This window comes from Melanerpes formicivorus, unplaced genomic scaffold (assembly GCF_026170545.1).
Source record: "Melanerpes formicivorus ecotype bairdi unplaced genomic scaffold, bMelFor1.0.p_v2 SCAF_87, whole genome shotgun sequence".
In the NCBI taxonomy this organism is placed as follows: domain Eukaryota; kingdom Metazoa; phylum Chordata; class Aves; order Piciformes; family Picidae; genus Melanerpes; species Melanerpes formicivorus.
This window is the reverse complement of record NW_027142439.1, coordinates 2353125-2370579: the sequence shown is the minus strand read 5'-3', so window position 1 is coordinate 2370579 and position 17455 is coordinate 2353125. Positions and strand designations below refer to the sequence as shown.

The 17455-nt window shown below is 52.2% G+C and overlaps 1 protein-coding gene across 1 annotated transcript; it reads left to right on the top strand.

Moving 5' to 3' along the window:
• The first annotated feature begins 2004 nt into the window (after positions 1-2004).
• On the top strand, positions 2005-15375 carry GTF2F2 (general transcription factor IIF subunit 2). Its single transcript, XM_068165280.1, has 5 exons — positions 2005-2009; positions 2308-2524; positions 9941-10014; positions 11346-11364; positions 15175-15375. Exons 1-5 carry the CDS (start codon positions 2005-2007, stop codon positions 15358-15360), a joined length of 501 nt encoding a protein of 166 aa, XP_068021381.1. The 3' UTR covers positions 15361-15375.
• The last annotated feature ends 2080 nt before the right edge of the window (positions 15376-17455 follow it).

Here is a 17455-nt window from a genome sequence, read left to right as displayed (position 1 = left end):
TCTTGGCCACCTGGGCACACTGCTGGCTCATGTTTAGGCAGCTGTCAATCAGCACCCCCAGGTCCCTTTACAGTTTGGCTGCTCTCCAACCGCTCTGACCCCAGCCTGCAGCACTCCATGGGGTTGATGTCACCATCTCTACCCACAGCTCCAACAACCATGAGGCCCTTCAACAGACTCAGCTCTCTTTGTGGGAAGGAACAGGACACACAGCACAGCCTCCACCTGTTTATTTTCCTCCAAACCATTTATTCACCTGCCCAGGGGGGGATGGCATTTTTTTGATTCAGTTGTCAGCAAGGAATACTTTATGTTCTGTTCCCTACTTTCAGCTTTCTCAGCTAGCAAGGGTACAGTGATCAAGGCTTGTTAGGTGTTAGTTTTGAATTGTTTTTTTACAACTGAGCTATTTTCCATAAAGTCAGAGTTATTCATCATCCTCAGCAGCCAAGATACACAGAGGAGCTCAGCCCCAGTGGATGATATTGGAGTAGTCATCAATCCTGTCCCTAACAGCCGGGGGGCCACCAGGCCCCCCGGCCTTTGGAGTCACCACCACCAACACCCAGTGTGCACCAGGGGCACTCACCAGTGAGGAGAGGAGGATCCTCAGCCCAGATGGGCTCAGCTTGGGGCTGCTGCCCTTGCTGAGGGGGGTTAAATAGGGGAGTGGGTGGGGAGGGCAAAGTGGCCACACTTGGGGTGGGAGGAGACTCAACAGAGCCCAGGTGCTGTGGGATTTGAGGGGAAAAAGGGAGAAAATGGGGCAGGTGAGGGACTTTAGGGTGTCAGGTAATGATAGGACTAGGGGGAATGGAAAGCTCCCAGGTGACCTCATTGTGGCCTTCCAGTATCTGAAGGGGGCTATAGGAAGGCTGGGGAAGGACTTGTCAGGATCTGAGGTAGTGATAGGACTAGGGGGAATGGAATGAAGCTGGAGGTGGGGAGATTGAGGCTGGAGGTGAGGAGGAAGTTCTTCCCCATGACAGTGGTGAAGCCCTGGAATGGGTTGTCCAGGGAGGTGGTTGGGGCACTGCCCCTGGAGGTGTTTAAGCCCAGGCTGGATGAGGCTGTGGCCAGGCTGATGTAGTGTGGGGTGTCCCTGCCCATGGCAGGGGGGCTGGAACTAGATGATCCTTGTGGTCCCTTCCAACCATGAAGGATACTATGATACTAAGTAGAAATGTGTAGGTTCAGATTGGATGTTAGGAAGTTCTTCCCCATTGAAGGTGGTGAGACACTGGCACAGCTTGCCCAGGGAGGTGGTGGAAGCCTCTATGCCTGGGGGTTCTCAATGCAAGGCTGGATGTGGCTGTGAGCAACCTGCTGTAGTGTGAGGGGTCCCTGCCCATGGCAGGGGGGGTGGAACTGGATGATCCTTGAGGTCCCCTCCAGCCCCAACAATTCTATGATTCTAAAACAATCTTGCAGTTTAGGCTGGATGTTAGGAAGAAATTCTTCAGGGAAATCAGTGATTGGCCATTGGAATTAGCTGCCCAGGGAGGTGGTGGAGTCCCCATCCCTGGAGGTGTTTAGGAGGGGATTGGAGGTGGCACTTGGTGCCATGGTTTATTTAATCCTGAGGTGTTGGGTGGCAGGTTGGACTTGATGATCTCTGAGATCTTTTCCAACGTTATTGATTCTATCTTCTCTCAGGCAACCAGCACTGGAACAGGAGGACACAGTCTCAAGCTGTGCCAGGGGAAGTTTAGGCTGGAGGTGAGGAGAAAGTTCATCCCAGAAAGAGAGATTGGCCATTGGAATGTACTGCCCAGGGAGGTGATGGAGTCACCATCCCTGGAGGTGTTCAAAAAGAGACTGGACATGGCACTTGAAGCCATGGTTTTGTAGTCCTGAGGTGTTGGGTGACAGGTTGGACTTGATGACCTTTGAGGTCTTTTCCAACCTTATTGATTCTATGGTTCTATGATTCTCCTTTCCCTGTCCAAATTAGTAATTCACAGAGAACCCACAATTTAAGCTCATGGTGGCTGCTCTTCTGGCATGATGTGAGGAGGAGGTTCTTCCCCATGAGAGTGGTGAAGCCCTGGAATGGGTTGTCCAGGGAGGTGGTTGAGGCCCCATCCCTGGAGGTGTTTAAGCCCAGGCTGGATGAGGCTGTGGCCAGCCTGATCTAGTGTGGGGTGTCCCTGCCCATGGCAGGGGGCTTGGAACTAGATGATCCTTGTGGTCCCTTCCAACCCTGACTGATACTATGATACTATGATGATTCTCTGGTTCTCTGTTTCCCTGACTCAGCGAGAGCCCACAGCCCCGCCTCCCGCCCGCCTCACTCCGCCTTGGCAGGAGGTTTGTCCGCGCCGAGCCACCGTCTGCCAGGGTGCGCTGCCGCGCGGCTCCGGGCGGCCCGCGCAGCAGGAAGCGCTGCCGCGTGCTCCGCCTGCCCGCTCCGCCTGCCCGCTCAGCGTTCCGCCTCGGCTCCCTCCCCTGCCCCATCATGACCGAAAAGGGCGAGCTGGACCTCACCGGGGCCAAGCAGAACACGGGCATGTGGCTGGTGAAGGTGAGAGCCCGGCGGCGCGCACCCTGACCGGCGGCGGCCAGGCCTCTCTTCCCCTCTCGGCTCCGGCGTGACGGCGCCGGGCAGGTCCCGCGGAAGGGATCGGGCGGCAGCGCCGAGCCGGGGGGCCGTGCCTGGGGCGCTGGGCGAGCTGTTCCTCAGCGTGGGGCCGGGGTTGCCCCGAGCAGCCGTTGCCTCGGTGTCCCTTCCCTTGGGCTCGGGGTTCTGGGCGAGCAGCGAGGCGTGGAGCCTGCCCGCCTGGCTGCGGGGGTAAAGGGAAGGGCCCCGGGAAGGCTGGGTCTGCTGGCAGCCGAGCTTGGCTCACGCCCTGTAACCAACGCCGGAGCCTAACTTGTTTTCCTGAAACTGGGTCGGAAAGTTTTGAGTGCTCCCGAGTTCACGCTTGGCTTAAAGAAAACGAGGACAATAAGCACCTGTGTCTTGCCCCTGCGGCTCGCCTGTACGGCTCTGCCGGAGGTGCCGTGAAGACTGTCGTTTAGCTGGCCCTGAGCAAAGCCTTCCACACTGTCCCGCACCACAGCCTGGTCTCCAGGCTAGTGACACATGGGTTTGATGGGTAACCACTAGATGAATAAGGAACTGGCTTGATGGCTGCACCCAAAGAGTGGCTGTCAATGGCTCCATGTCCCAGTGGAGGCCAGGGACAAGCAGAGTCCCTCAGGGATCAGTCCTGGGACCAGGCTTGGTCAACATCTTTGTGGGTGCCATGGACAGTGGCACTGAGTGCACCCTCAGCAAGTTTGCTGATGACACCAAGCTGTGTGGTGCAGCAGACAGGCTGGAGGGAAGGGAGGCCATCCAGAGGGACCTGGACAGGCTGGAGAGGTGGGCACAAGCCAACCTCAGGAGGTTCAACAAGAGCAAGTGCAGGGTCCTGCATCTGGGTCGAGGCAATCCCAGGCACAAATGCAGGCTGGGCAGGGACTGGCTGGAAAGTAGCCCTGAGGAGAGAGACTTGGGGGTGCTGGGGAAGGAGAAGCTCAACAGGAGCTCTCAGTGTGCACTTGCAGCCCACAAAGCCAATCAGATCCTGGGCTGCAGCAGGAGAAGTGTGGCCAGCAGGGCAAGGGAGGTGATTCTCCCCCTCTGCTCAGCTCTGGGGAGACCCCACCTGGAGTCCTGCCTCCAGTTCTGGAGCCCCTATTGCAAGAGGGATCTGGAGGGGCTGGAAGGTGTCCAGAGAAGGGCCAGGAGGATGATCAGAGGGCTGGAGCACCTCTCCTGTGAGGACAGACTGAAGGAGTTGGGGCTGTACAGTCTGGAGAAGAGAAGGCTCCCAGGTGACCTCATTGTGGCCTTCCAGTATCTGAAGGGGGCCTACAGGAAGGCTGGGGAGGGACTTGTCAGGATGTCAGGTAGTGCTAGGACTAGGGGGAATGGAATGAAGCTGGAGGTGGGGAGATTGAGGCTGGAGGTGAGGAGGAAGTTCTTCCCCATGAGAGTGGTGAAGCCTTGGAATGGGTTGTGCAGGGAGGTGGTTGAGGCCCCATCCCTGGAGGTGTTTAAGCCCAGGCTGGATGAGGCTCTGGGCAGCCTGATGTAGTGTGGGGTGTCCCTGCCCATGGCAGGGGGGTTGGAACTAGCTGATCCTTGTGCTCCCTTCCAACCCTGACTGATACTATGATACTATGAAGAGATAAAGAGATTGCAGTAATCCGATCCAAACACCTGTCTGCAGGGTCACAGCTCACGTCTGCAACTGCTACCTAGGTCACTGCTGCCTACTTAGCAGCTCAGTGCTGTGGAGGTTCTTTCTGTCAGGATGGTTTGGCTGCCTTTACTGGCAAGAGCAAGCTTTGGCTCAGGAAAGGGGAGACTTACAATCTGTGGAGGAATATCTGCCCTAGCCCTCTTCTGTGGATGTGTCCAGAGCTTTCTAGGCTTGTATTTGTTCAGACTGGGAAGAAGTGGAAGCCTCCTTTTCTTCCTTCTCTGGAGAGAAAGAGAACAAGCTCAAACCCTGTGAGGTGAGGCTGAGGGAGCTGGGGTTGCTTGGCCTGGAGAAGAGGAGGCTCAGGGGAGACTTTCTTGCTCTCTACAACTCCCTGAAGAGAGGTTGTAGCCAGGTGGGGGTTGGTCTCTTCTCCCAGGCAACCAGCACTAGAAAAAGAGGACACAGTCTCAAGCTGCACCAGGGGAGGTTTAGGCTGGATGTTAGGAAGAAGTTCTTCCCAGAAAGGGTGATTTGCCATTGGAATGTGCTGCCCAGGGAGGTGGTGGAGTCACCATCACTGGAAGGGTTTAAGAAGAGACAGGATGAGGCACTTGGTGCCATGGTTTAGTGGTCCTGAGGTGTTGGGTGACAAGTTGTGGCCAATGTGCAGAACCTGGCACCTGGATGTGTTAAATCTCATGCCCTTGGACTCTGCCCACCTGTCCTTGTGTTCAAAAAGGGATTGGATGTAGCACTTGAAGCCATGGTTTAGTTAGTCCTGAGGTGTTGGACTTGATGATCTCTGCGGTCTTTTCCATCCTCCTGGATTCTATGATTCTATGATCTGGTTTTAACTGAAGTGCCTGTCTATAGCTAGCATAGAGCTATATAGCATATAGCTAGCTTTAACATCTTTGTTGATGATCTGGATGAGGGCATTGAGTCCATCAGCAGTAAATTTGCTGATGACACCAAGCTGGGGGCAGGAGTTGATCTGCTGGAGGGTAGAGAGGCTCTGCAGAGGGACCTCGACAGGCTGGACAGATGGGCAGAGTCCAAGGGCAGGAGATTGAACACATCCAAGTGCCAGGTTCTGCACATTGGCCACAGCAACCCCATGCAGTGCTACAGGCTGGGGTCAGAGTGGCTGAGAGCAGCCAGGCAGAGAGGGACCTGGGGGTGCTGGTCGATGGTAGGCTGAACATGAGCCTGCAGTGTGCCCAGGCAGGCAAGAGGGCCAATGGCATCCTGGCCTGCATCAGGAACAGTGTGGCCAGCAGGAGCAGGGAGGTCATTCTGCCCCTGTACACTGCACTGGTTAGGCCACACCTCAAGTCCTGTGTCCAGTTCTGGGCTCCTCAGTTTAAGAAGGAGGTTGAGTTGCTGGAACAAGTCCAGAGAAGGGCAACAAAGTTGGTGAGGGGTTTGGAACACAGCCCTGTGAGGAGAGGCTGAGGGAGCTGGGGTTGCTTAGCCTGGAGAAGAGGAGGCTCAGGGGAGACCTTCTTGCTCTCTACAACTACCTGAAGGGAGGTTGTAGCCAGGCAGAGGTTGGTCTCTTCTCCCAGGTGATCAGCACCAGAACAAGAGGACACAGTCTCAAGCTGTGCCAGGGGTGGTTCAGGCTGGAGGTTAGGAGGAAGTTTTACACAGAGAGAGAGATTGCCCATTGGAATGGGCTGCCTGGGGAGGTGGTGGAATCACCATCACTGGAGGTGTTCAGGAGGAGATTTGACAGGGTGCTTGGTGCCATGGGTTAGTTGTTTGGGTGGTGTTGGATGATAGGTTGGACACGATCTTGAAGGTCTCTTCCATCCTGGTCTATTCTATTCTATTCTATTCTATTCTATTCTATTCTATTCTATTCTATTCTATTCTATTCTATTCTATTCCATTCCTTTGGTCATAGTCCTTTATAAACCTTTTTCTTTCTGGACTGCAGTTAGGCCAGCAGCAAGATGATTGATTGCTCTCTTCCAGCCTGTTTCCAGTGCTACTGGAGGAAGTGTGATAGATCTGCAACCTCTTAATCTGAATAAATTCCCTCTCTGATTATCCTGTGTAGCAAGCCAGTGATTTTAACAGCATGAAGAGTCCTTCACTTCTTGGCCACTTGTGCTAGAAGTGCCTCTGCCTTCTTACCTGGCAATATAAATTGCACATAGATTAGGTCCAAGCACATAATAATGTTTCTGCTAAGTCAGGTGGGGCACATGTAGCATTTATCCTAGCTTTAGAGGGAAAGCTGTGTCTCATCTGGCATGAAATCTGCTGTAGAAAATTACCATTTTGACAACTGGGGGGGGGGAAAGAAATATGCAGCAGTAGGTTGTGCCAGCTGAAGGCTTTCTGCTGTGTGTTTGTGCCATTTCTGACCTGCTGTTAGGGTTGAGTGGAAACCTGGGCTGGCTGAGCAGCTGGAAGACACCTGGATTGTCTGGCTCTTCCACAGTAGTTCATGGGGTGCTGTGGGACTCAAGGAAAGTGCTAAGCACCAGCACCCAGATGGGTTTTGATGCTTTTTGTATTCAGTGCTCAGTATCCCTAAGGTTGGGAGAGACCTCAAAGGTCATTGAGTCCAACCCTGTCACCACAGACCTCATGGCTAGAGTAGGGAGGACACTACTGCCCACTGGAAGAAGCATGAGAGTGGTAAGGCCCTGGAATAGAGTAGAGTAGAATAGAATAGAGTAGAATAGAATAGACCAGTCCAGGTTGGAAGAGACCTTCAAGATCATCGTGTCCAACCCATCAACCAATCCAACCCACCTAAACAACTAACCCATGGCACCAAGCACCCCATCAAGTCTCCTCCTGAACACCTCCAGTGATGGTGACTCCACCACCTCCCCAGGCAGCTCATTCCAATGGGCAATCACTCTCTCTGTAGAGAACTTCTTCCTAACAGCCAACCTAAACCTCCCCTGGCGCAGCCTGAGACTGTGTCCTCTTGTTCTGGTACTGGGTGCCTGGGAGAAGAGACCAACCTCTGCCTGTCTACAACCTCCCTTCAGGTAGTTGTAGACAGCAAGAAGGTCACCCCTGAGTCTCCTCCTCTCCAGGCTAAGCAACCCCAGCTCCCTCAGCCCCTCCTCACAGGGCTGTGCTCCAGACCCCTCCCCAGCTTTGTTGCCCTTCTCTGGACACCTTCCAGCAAGTCAACATCTTTCCTAAACTGAGGGGCCCAGAACTGGACACAGGACTCAAGGTGTGGCCTAACCAGTGCAGTGTACAGGGGCAGAATGACCTCCCTGCTCCTGCTGGCCACACTATTCTGATGCAGGCCAGGATGCCATTGGCCTTCTTGGCCACCTGGGCACACTGCAGGCTCATGTTCAGCCTACCATCAACCAGCACCCCCAGGTCCCTCTCTGCCTGGCTGCTCTCAGCCACTCTGACCCCAGCCTGTAGCACTGCATGGGGTTGCTGTGGCCAATGTGCAGAACCTGGCACTTGGATGTGTTCAATCTCCTGCCCTTGGACTCTGCCCATCTGTCCAGCCTGTCGAGGTCCCTCTGCAGAGCCTCTCTACCCTCCAGCAGAAGAACTCCTGCCCCCAGCTTGGTGTCATCAGCAAATGTACTGATGATGGACTCAATGCCCTCATCCAGATCATCAATAAAGATGTTAAAGAGCACAGGGCCCAACACTGATCCCTGGGGCACACCACTAGTGCCTGGCTGCCAGCTGGCTGTGGCACCATTCACCACCACTCTCTGGGCTCAGCCTCCAGCCAGTTCCTAACCCAGCTCAGAGTGCTCCCATCCAAGCCAGGGGCTGACAGCTTGGCCAGGAGTTTGCTGTGGGGGACAGTGTCAAAGGCCTTGCTGAAGTCCAGGTAGACCACATCCACAGCCTGCCCCACTTCCACCAGGCTGGTCATTATGGGTTGTTCAGGGAGGTGGTTGAGGCCCTGTGTCACAGTATTGCTAAGGTTGGAAGACACCTCGAGGATCATCGAGTCCAACCTGTGTTTAAGACCAGTTGTTTAAGAGCAGGCTGGATGAGGCTCTGGCCAGGCTGATGTAGTGTGGGGTGTCCCTGCCCGTGGCAGGGGGGTTGGAACTGGATGATCCTTGTGGTCCCTTCCAACCCTGACTGCTACTGTGATACTACTATGATGGAGGCTGACTGTTGGCCTCTCTTTTCTATGTGTTGGTTATCATTTTTCCTTTACTCCTTTGGAAGAAATGTTATTTATGTAGCTGTGGCTTCTTGGCTATTGAAAAAACACTTGAAAAAAGACAGCAAGAAGGTCTCCCCTGAGCCTCCTCTTCCCCAGGCTAAACAGCTCCAGCTCCCTCAGCCTCCCTACCTTGACAGGGCACAGTAGGTCTAAAAGCTTGTGTATGGGGGGGAAATTGCTCCCACCTCACATTTGTTGTGCTGCTGTGTCATGTTCAGTCTACATGAAAAAACAGCATAGAGAAGAGAGTTGCAGTTGCTGAGCAGAGGGGGAAGCCCCAGTCACCTGTAAATCTGCATGATCTGCAAAGCATTGCAGTCTACAGTGCCTGCCTTTCCCTGCAAGGAGCCCTGACTAGAGCTGATGCCATGCAGTCATGGAATCATAGACCCAATGATCATAGAATCAATAAGGGTGGAAGAGACCTCAGAGATCATCAAGCCCGACCTGAATGGAACGGAGTAGAATGGAGTGGGATGGGATGGAATGGAATGGGATGGGATGGGGCAGAATGGAATGGGATGGGATGGGATGGGATGGGATGGAATAGAATGGAATGGAATGGGATGGAATGGGGTGGAAGGAATGGAATGGAATGGAATGGAATGGAGTAGAATAGAATAGAATAGAATAGAATAGAATAGAATAGAATAGAATAGAATAGAATAGAATAGAATAGAATAGAATAGAATAGAATAGAATTAACCAGGTTGGAAAAGACTTTTGAGATCATGGAGTCCAACCTGTCATCCAACACCATCTGATCAAGTAACCCATGGCACCAAGCACCCTATCAAGTCTTCTCCTGAACACCTCCAGTGATGGTGACTCCACCACCCCTGGGCAGCCCATTCCAATGGCCAATCACTCTCTCCATGTAGAATTTCCTCCTAACCTCCAGCCTAAACCTCCCCTGGTGCAGCCTGAGACTGTGTCCTCTTGTTCTGGTGCTGGCTGCCTGGGAGAAGAGACCAACTCCCAACTAAGTTGCTTAGCCTGGAGAAGAGGAAGCTCAGAGGAGATCTTCTTGCTGTCTCCAACTCCCTGAAGGGAGGTTGTAGCCAGGTGGGGGTTGGTCTCTTCTCCCAGGCAAAAAGCACCAGAATAAGAGGACACAGTCTCAAGCTGCACCAGGGGAGCTTTAGGCTGGATGTTAGGAAGAAGTCCTCCACAGAAAGAGTGATTTGCCATTGGAATGTGCTGCCCAGGGAGGTGGTGGGGTCACCATCACTGGAAGTGACTTGATGAGGCACTTGGTGCCATGGTTTAGTTGATTAGATGGTGTTGGGTGATAGGTTGGACTTGATGATCTCAAAGGTCTTTTCCAACCTGGTTTATTCTGTAGGGGATCCCAGCCCTTTGAAAGAGGTTTGCACTAGGTAGGTTTGGGTTGGAAGTAACCTTAGAGACTTTCTGTGATTCTCTGTTGTCTACTGTATTTAGCTCATGCTGTGTTCAGAAGTGGTCAGGGTGAAAGCATTTAAAGTATATATAGAGATAGACAATTTCTGTATCCTTTAAGACTCTAATTGTCTTGAAATCTCTCTTCTTTCTTCAGGTCCCAAAATACTTGTCACAACAGTGGAGTAAAGCTTCAGGAAGAGGCGAAGTGGGAAAGCTAAGGATTGCTAAGTAAGCCTTTACACTGCCAATTCTTAGAAGTCACACACACTAAAAGAGAATCATAGAATCCAGAAGGTTGGAAAAGACCTCAGAGATCATCAAGTCCAACCTAGCACCCAACACCTCAGGGCTAACTAAACCATGGCTTTATGCTGGAAAGTGTCCAGAGAAGGGCCAGGAGGATGAGCAGAGGGCTGGAGCACCTCTCCTGTGAGGACAGACTGAAGGAGTTGGGGCTGTTCAGTCTGGAGAAGAGAAGGCTCCCAGGTGACCTCATTGTGGCCTTCCAGTATCTGAAGGGGGCTGAAGGAAGGCTGGGGAGGGACTGCTCAGGATCTCAGGTAGTGCTAGGAGTAGGGGGAATGGAATGAAGCTGGAGGTGGGGAGATTCAGGCTGGAGGGGAGGAGGAAGTTCTTCCCCATGAGAGTGGTGAAGCCCTGGAATGGGTTGTGCAGGGAGGTGGTTGAGGCCCCATCCCTGGAGGTGTTTAAGCCCAGGCTGGCTGAGGCTGTGGCCAGCCTGATGTAGTGTGGGGTGTCCCTGCCCATGGCAGGGGGGTTGGAACTGGATGATCCTTCCAACCCTGTGGTCCCTTCCAACCTTGACTGATACTATGATAGTAAGTGCCATGTCCTATCCCTTTTTGAACACCTCCAGGGATGGTGACTCCACCACCTCCCTGGGCAGCACGTTTCAATGGCCAATCTCCCTTTCTGGGAAGAACTTTCTCCTCACCTCCAGCCTAAACCTCCCCTGGCACAGCTTGAGACTGTGTCCTCTTCTTGTGGTGCTGGTTGCCTGGGAGAAGAGACCAACCCCCACCTGGCTACAATGTCCCTTCAGGGAGCTGTAGACAGCAAGAAGGTCTCCCCTGAGCCTCCTCTTCTCCAGGACTAAGCAACCCCAGCTCCCTCAGCCTCTCCTCACAGGGCTGTGCTCCAAACCCCTCCCCATCTTTGCTGCACTGCACACACTGCTGTGATCCTGGAGTGGTGCTTGCTTGTGTAGTAACTGTGAAGGTAAATGACATGAAATGATAGTGGGGAGTGGCTACATCAAATTGCAGGATGTTCAATAACTTAAACCCAAGAAATGTGCCCATCAAGCAGGAGAATGTTCCTTAACTCCCATGTGCTGCTGGGCTGCTTCTGTTCTGACCTGCTGACATTCCCCAGTTATTCTTGGGCATCAGCATAGCAACGAAAAGGAACAGAATTGAGCAGCTCTGGAGTCAAGATGAGTAACAAAACTGGAATGTGAGCTTGCCTTTTTGTCAGGGCAGCTAAGCTTGTGCAATTAGACTGTGGAAACTAAAACCTGAACTGTTTTTCTTTTGCAGAAATCAAGGAAGAACAGAAGTAAGTAATCCCTAAATCCAAGGGCTGTCAGATGTGTTCTGCTTGGAATCCTCAACACTGTTTGGGCTGTCACAGTTTTTGCTACACCTGTCACAAAGCTTTATACCACAGACTCAGGAGGGGGTTTTGCCTGAAGGCTCTGTCCATAGATTTGCTGTGGGGCTTTCCCTGAGGCCTCTTTGATCCCTAAGTTCTTTTACCCATCTGTAAGTGTGCAGTGTGCCCAGGCAGCCAAGAGGGCCAATGGCATCCTGGATGTGCCAGGTTCTGCACATTGGCCACAGCAACCCCAGGCAGTGCTGCAGGCTGGGGTCAGAGTGGCTGGAGAGCAGCCAGGCAGAGAGGGACCTGGGGGGTGATGGTTGGTGGTAGGCTGAACATGAGCCTGCAGTGTGCCCAGGCAGCCAAGAGGGCCAATGGCATCCTGGCCTGCATCAGGAACAGTGTGGCCAGCAGGAGCAGGGAGGTCATTGTGCCCCTGTACACTGCACTGGTTAGGCCACACCTTGAGTCCCGTGTCCAGTTCTGGGCCCCCTCAGTTTAGGAAGGAGGTTGACTTGCTGGAAGGAGTCCAGAGAAGGGCAACGAAGCTGGGGAGGGGTTTGGAGTACAGCCCTGTGAGGAGAGGCTGAGGGAGCTGGGGTTGCTTAGCCTGGAGAAGAGGAGGCTCAGGGGAGACCTTCTTGCTCTCTACAACTACCTGAAGGGAGGTTTTAGCCAGGCAGAGGTTGGTCTCTTCTCCCAGGTAACCAACACCAGAACAAGAGGACACAGTCTCAGGCTGCACCAGGGGAGGTTTAGGCTAGAGGTTAGGAGGAATTTCTTCCCTGAAAGAGTGATTGCCCATTGGAATGTGCTGCCTGGGGAGGTGGTGGAGTCACCATCACTGGAGGTGTTCAGGAGGAGACTTGATGGGGTGCTTGGTGCCATGGGTTAGTTGTTTGGGTGGTGTTGGATGATAGGTTGGACACGATGATCTTGAAGGTCTCTTCCAACCTGGTTTATTCTATTCTAAGCAGCAACCTTCTCTTTATACATTCTGAGATAATAAAGGATAGTAAAGCAGAAGAGGTTGCAGAAGCAGCAAGCATAGGAGCACCCTTCCCTTTACACATTCTCAGATACTAAAGGAAAATAAAGCAGAAGAGGTTGCAGAAGCAGCAAGCATAGGAGCACCCTTCCCTTTGGACATTTTGAGGTAATAAAAGGATGATGAAGCAGCAGAAGTTGCAGTGTTACAAGCTCAGAAAACACTCTGTCTCCTCTTTAGAATTGCCCCTCTCTAAATATAAAGCAGCTTGAATGTTTGTCTGCACACAAAGGTAACTGCTTGTATTAGGAGCTCAGTGAATGGTAGCAACTTCCTCTGTCTTGTACTGGGGATAAGGGAAGTTCACAGTACCACCAAGGTTGGAAGAGACCTCAAAGATCATCAAGTCCAACCTGTCACCACAGACCTCATGACTAGACCATGGCACCAAGTGCCACATCCAATCCCCTCTTGAACCCCTCCAGGGATGGTGACTCCACCACCTCCCTGGGCAGCACATTCCAATGGCTAATGACTTTCTCCATGAAGAACTTTCTCCTCACCTCCAGCCTAAACTTCCCCTGGCACAGCTTGAGACTGTGACCACTTGTTCTGGTGCTGGTTGCCTGGGAGAAGAGACCAACTCCTTCCTGGCTACAGCCACCTTTCAGGTAGTTGTAGAGGGCAATGAGGTCACCCCTGAGCCTCCTCTTCTCCAGGCTAAGCAACCCCAGCTCCCTCAGCCTCTCCTCACAGGGCTGTGCTCAAGGCCTCTCCCCAGCCTTGTTGCCCTTCTCTGGACACCTTCAAGTGTCTCAATGTCCTTCTTAAACTGAGGGGCCCAGAACTGGACACAGGACTCAAGGTGTGGCCTAACCAGTGCAGAGTCCAGGGGCACAATGACTTCCTTGCTCCTGCTGGCCACACTGTTCCTGATGCAGGCCAGGATGCCATTGGCCTTCTTGGCCACCTGGGCACACTGCTGGCTCATGTTCAGGCAGCTGTCAATCAGTACCCCCAGGTCCCTCTCTGTTTGGCAGCTCTCAGCCACTCTGACCCCAGCCTGTAGCTCTGCATGGGGGTTGCTGTGGCCAAAGTGCAGCACCTGGCACTTGGACTTGTTGAATGCCATCCTGTTGGACTCTGCCCATCTGTCCATTTGGTCGAGGTCCCTCTGCAGAGCCTTTCTATCCTCTAACTGACCAACATCTGCTCCCAACTTGGTGTCATCTGCAAACTTGCTGATGACTGACTCGACCCCCTCATCCAGATCATCAATAAAGTTATTGAACAGGATGGGGCCCAGCACTGATCCCTGGGGCACACCACTGGTGCCTGGCTGCCAGCTGGCTGTGGCACCATTCACCACCACTCTCTGGGCTCAGCCCTCCAGCCAGTTCCTAACCCAGCACAGTCCAAGCCACGAGGTGACAGCTCAGACAGAGTTACTTCAGGCATCACATAGGTCTGTCACTGAACTGGAAGATACTGGCAGGGAAGTAAGGTGCATTTATCATTTGATAACATGGCCAAACTCCTTTTAGAGTAAGTGGAGAGAGTTCTTCTACAGGTTTGGATGTTTGGTTGAACTCTTCTAGGCTGGAAGGTGAGTCAGCCTATCTGAGTTTGTGAGCCTCACATCAAAATCATAGTGTCATAGTAGTATCAGTCAGGGTTGGAAGGGAGCACAAAGATCATCTAGTTCCAACCCCCCTGCCATGGGCAGGGACACCCCACACTACATGAGGCTCTCGGTGTTTGTGAGAGCCACAATGGTCATTTTGCAGTCTGTAGATCCAAGCAGGGAGGAACTCCATGAAAATGGATGGCTTGCCCTGTTGCTGCATGGCAGAATGAGGCCCAGCAGGAAAAGGGTGCAGGGCCAACCTGAAATGCCCCTCTTCATAGTTCTTACTGTATCTGAACGGGGCCTACAGGAAGGCTGGGGAAGGACTTCTCAGGCTCTCAGGTAGTGATAGGACTAGGGGGAATGGAATGAAGCTGGAGGTGGGGAGATTGAGGCTGGAGGTGAGGAGGAAGTTCTTCCCCATGAGAGTGGTGAAGCCCTGGAATGGGTTGTCCAGGGAGGTGGTTGGGGCCCCATCCCTGGAAGTGTTTAAGAGCAGGCTGGATGAGGCTGTGGCCAGGCTGATCTAGTGTGGGGTGTCCCTGCCCATGGCAGGGGGGTTGGAACTAGATGATCCTTGTGGTCCCTTCCAACCCTGACTGATACTATGATACTATGATACTATGATACTATGATACTATCCTATGGCTAGGGATTCTCACCACCTAGTCCCCCCAGTACCACCTCAGCTCCTCTATTGGGCATGCAATGTCAACATAGCAAGGGAGCCACATTTGAACCTCTCCTGGGTGGCCTCAATTCAGCAGTCCCTGGGCTAACAACACATCATGGTGGATTGCCACTTCTTCCTGGATCTCAGCTGGCTGTGTGGAACATTTTCAGCAGCATCTGACAACCTGCTGTGCCTCAGCTTTTAATAAGCTAAATGAAATTGTTCCCTGATTTCAGCAGGAAGTCCTTTCATTGGGGTGCTTTTTTAAAGATGAGCAACTTTTATTCAGCCCATGAATGCTTTGGATTCTGCATTCCAGCAGGAGCTCAGTGCAGTAAGGTTCTTGTCCCACTCTTACATGGTTTGGAGGTGGAAATGTGATACAGTGCTTGTGTGTGTTGTCTCTCTTTGTGTTTCCCCCCAACTCCTGAAGCTGTGTAGCAGTCTGTTTGGTAACACTGTGGTAATTGTGACTATCAGGTGTCATTTACTCTGAATGAAGAGCTTGCCAGCATCAATGACATTGGAGGAAAACCTGCTTCAGTCAGTGCACCAAGGGAGCATCCCTTTCTCTTACAAAGTGTGGGAGGACAGACCTTAACTGTGTTCACAGAAAGCTCAGTAGGTAAGTTCCCTCTTACAGTTCTAGGGGTGTCAATGAACTGAATGCTGCAAAGGCCAGAAGACTCACCTTTTGGCTCCATTTGGTTGTTACCTGCATACATGCAATAGCCAGTTGTGGGGTTTTGTGTCTATCTCTTCATAGTATCATAGTACCACACAGTATCACACAGTGTCACAGTACAAACTAAGGTTGGAAGAGACCTCAAGCATCATCGAGTCCATCAGTCAGGGTTGGAAGGGAGCACAAGGATCAGCTAGTTCCAACCCCCCCTGCCATGGGCAGGGGACACACCCACACTACATCAGGCTGCCCAGAGCCTCATCCAGCCTGGGCTTAAACACCTCCAGGGATGGGGGCCTCAACCACCTCCCTGGACAACCCATTCCAGGGCTTTCATGGGGAAGAACTTCCTCCTCACCTCCAGCCTCAATCTCCCCACCTCCAGATTCAGTCCATTCCCCCTAGTCCTATCACTTCCTGAGATCCTGAGCAGTCCCTCCCCAGCCTTCCTGTAGCCCCCCTTCAGATCCTGGAAGGCCACAATGAGGTCACCTGGGAGCCTTCTCTTCTCCAGACTGAACAGCCCCAACTCCTTCAGTCTGTCCTCACAGGAGAGGTGCTCCAGCCCTCTGCTCATCCTCCTGGCCCTTCTCTGGACACCTTCCAGCACCTCCACATCCCTCTTGGAATAGGAGCTCCAGAACTGGAGGCAGTACTCCAGGTGGGGTCTCCCCAGAGCTGAGCAGAGGGGGAGAATCACCTCCCTTGCCCTGCTGGCCACACTTCTCCTGATGCAGCCCAGGATCTGATTGGCTTTGTGGGCTGCAAGTGCACACTGAGAGCTCCTGTTGAGCTTCTCCTCCCCCAGCACCCCCAAGTCTCTCTCCTTAGGGCTGCTTTCCAGCCAGTCCCCTGCCCAGCCTGCATTTGTGCCTGGGATTGCCTCCACCCAGATGCAGGACCCTGCACTTGGTCTTGTTGAACCTCCTGAGGTTGGCTTGTGCCCACCTCTCCAGCCTGTCCAGGTCCCTCTGGATGGCCTCCCTTCCCTCCAGCCTGTCTGCTGCACCACACAGCTTGGTGTCATCAGCAAACTTGCTGAGGGTGCACTCAATGCCACTGTCCATGGCACCCACAAAGATGTTGAATCATGTTCATATGATGGAGCAAGTTATTTAACACACAGAGTTATCATGTACCTTTCAGATGTGGGTCTGCTGAATAGTACAGGGAGGATGGAGTGGAGAGCTGTGCATTGTGTATTCCCCTTTAGGGTTTCCACTGCAAAAACTGTGTCTCCAGGTGCTTTTTCAGATCAACTAGACATTTTTGTTCCCTCCTTGAATTCAGGTCTGCTGATTCTTCTATCCATTTGAACAGGTCCTTTTTGAACATACCTGCTCACATTTGCTTCAAGTCTATGTACAGTTTAAGTGTATTCAGGTTGAATAAGATCCTAGTGAAATAGCTCAACAGTAAGGCTATGATTTTTCTCACTGGATTTCAAATGTCTGGACTGCCTTAGCTTCAGTTCAATAGCTGTGTGAGTGATTAGAATATTCAAGAGAATGGAATGGAATGGAATGGAATGGAATGGAATGGAATGGAATGGAATGGAATGGAATGGAATGGAATGGAATTAACCAGATTGGAAAAGACCTTCCTAACTTCATTCAGTTTTGGTGGTGCAGCTCAGGCAACCTAGATGTTGTGAACGAAGCCACTAGTAGAATAGAATAGGAATAGGATAGAATAGAGTAGAATAAAATAGGAATAGGAATAGAATGGAATAGAATAGGAATAGAATAGAATAGGAATAGCATGAATAGTAATAGAATAGAATAGAATAGAACAGAATAGGAATAGAATAGGAATAGAATAGAATAGAATAGAATAGAATAGAATAGAATAGAATAGAATAGAATAGAATAGAATAGAACAGAACAAGAGGACACAGTCTCAGGCTGCACCAGGGGAGGTTCAGGTTGGATGTTAGGAAGAAGTTCTACACAGAGAGAGTGATTGCCCATTGGAATGGGCTGCCTGGGGAGGTGGTGGAGTTGCCGTCATTGAAGGTGTTCAGAAGGAGACTTGATGGGGTGCTTGGTGCCATGGGTTAGTTGTTTAGGTGGGTTG

Coding starts and splice junctions, on each gene's coding strand:
- GTF2F2 (XM_068165280.1), top strand. Junction 2,525..9,940: donor CGGGCATGTGGCTGGTGAAG/GTGAGAGCCCGG, acceptor TTCTTTCTTCAG/GTCCCAAAATACTTGTCACA.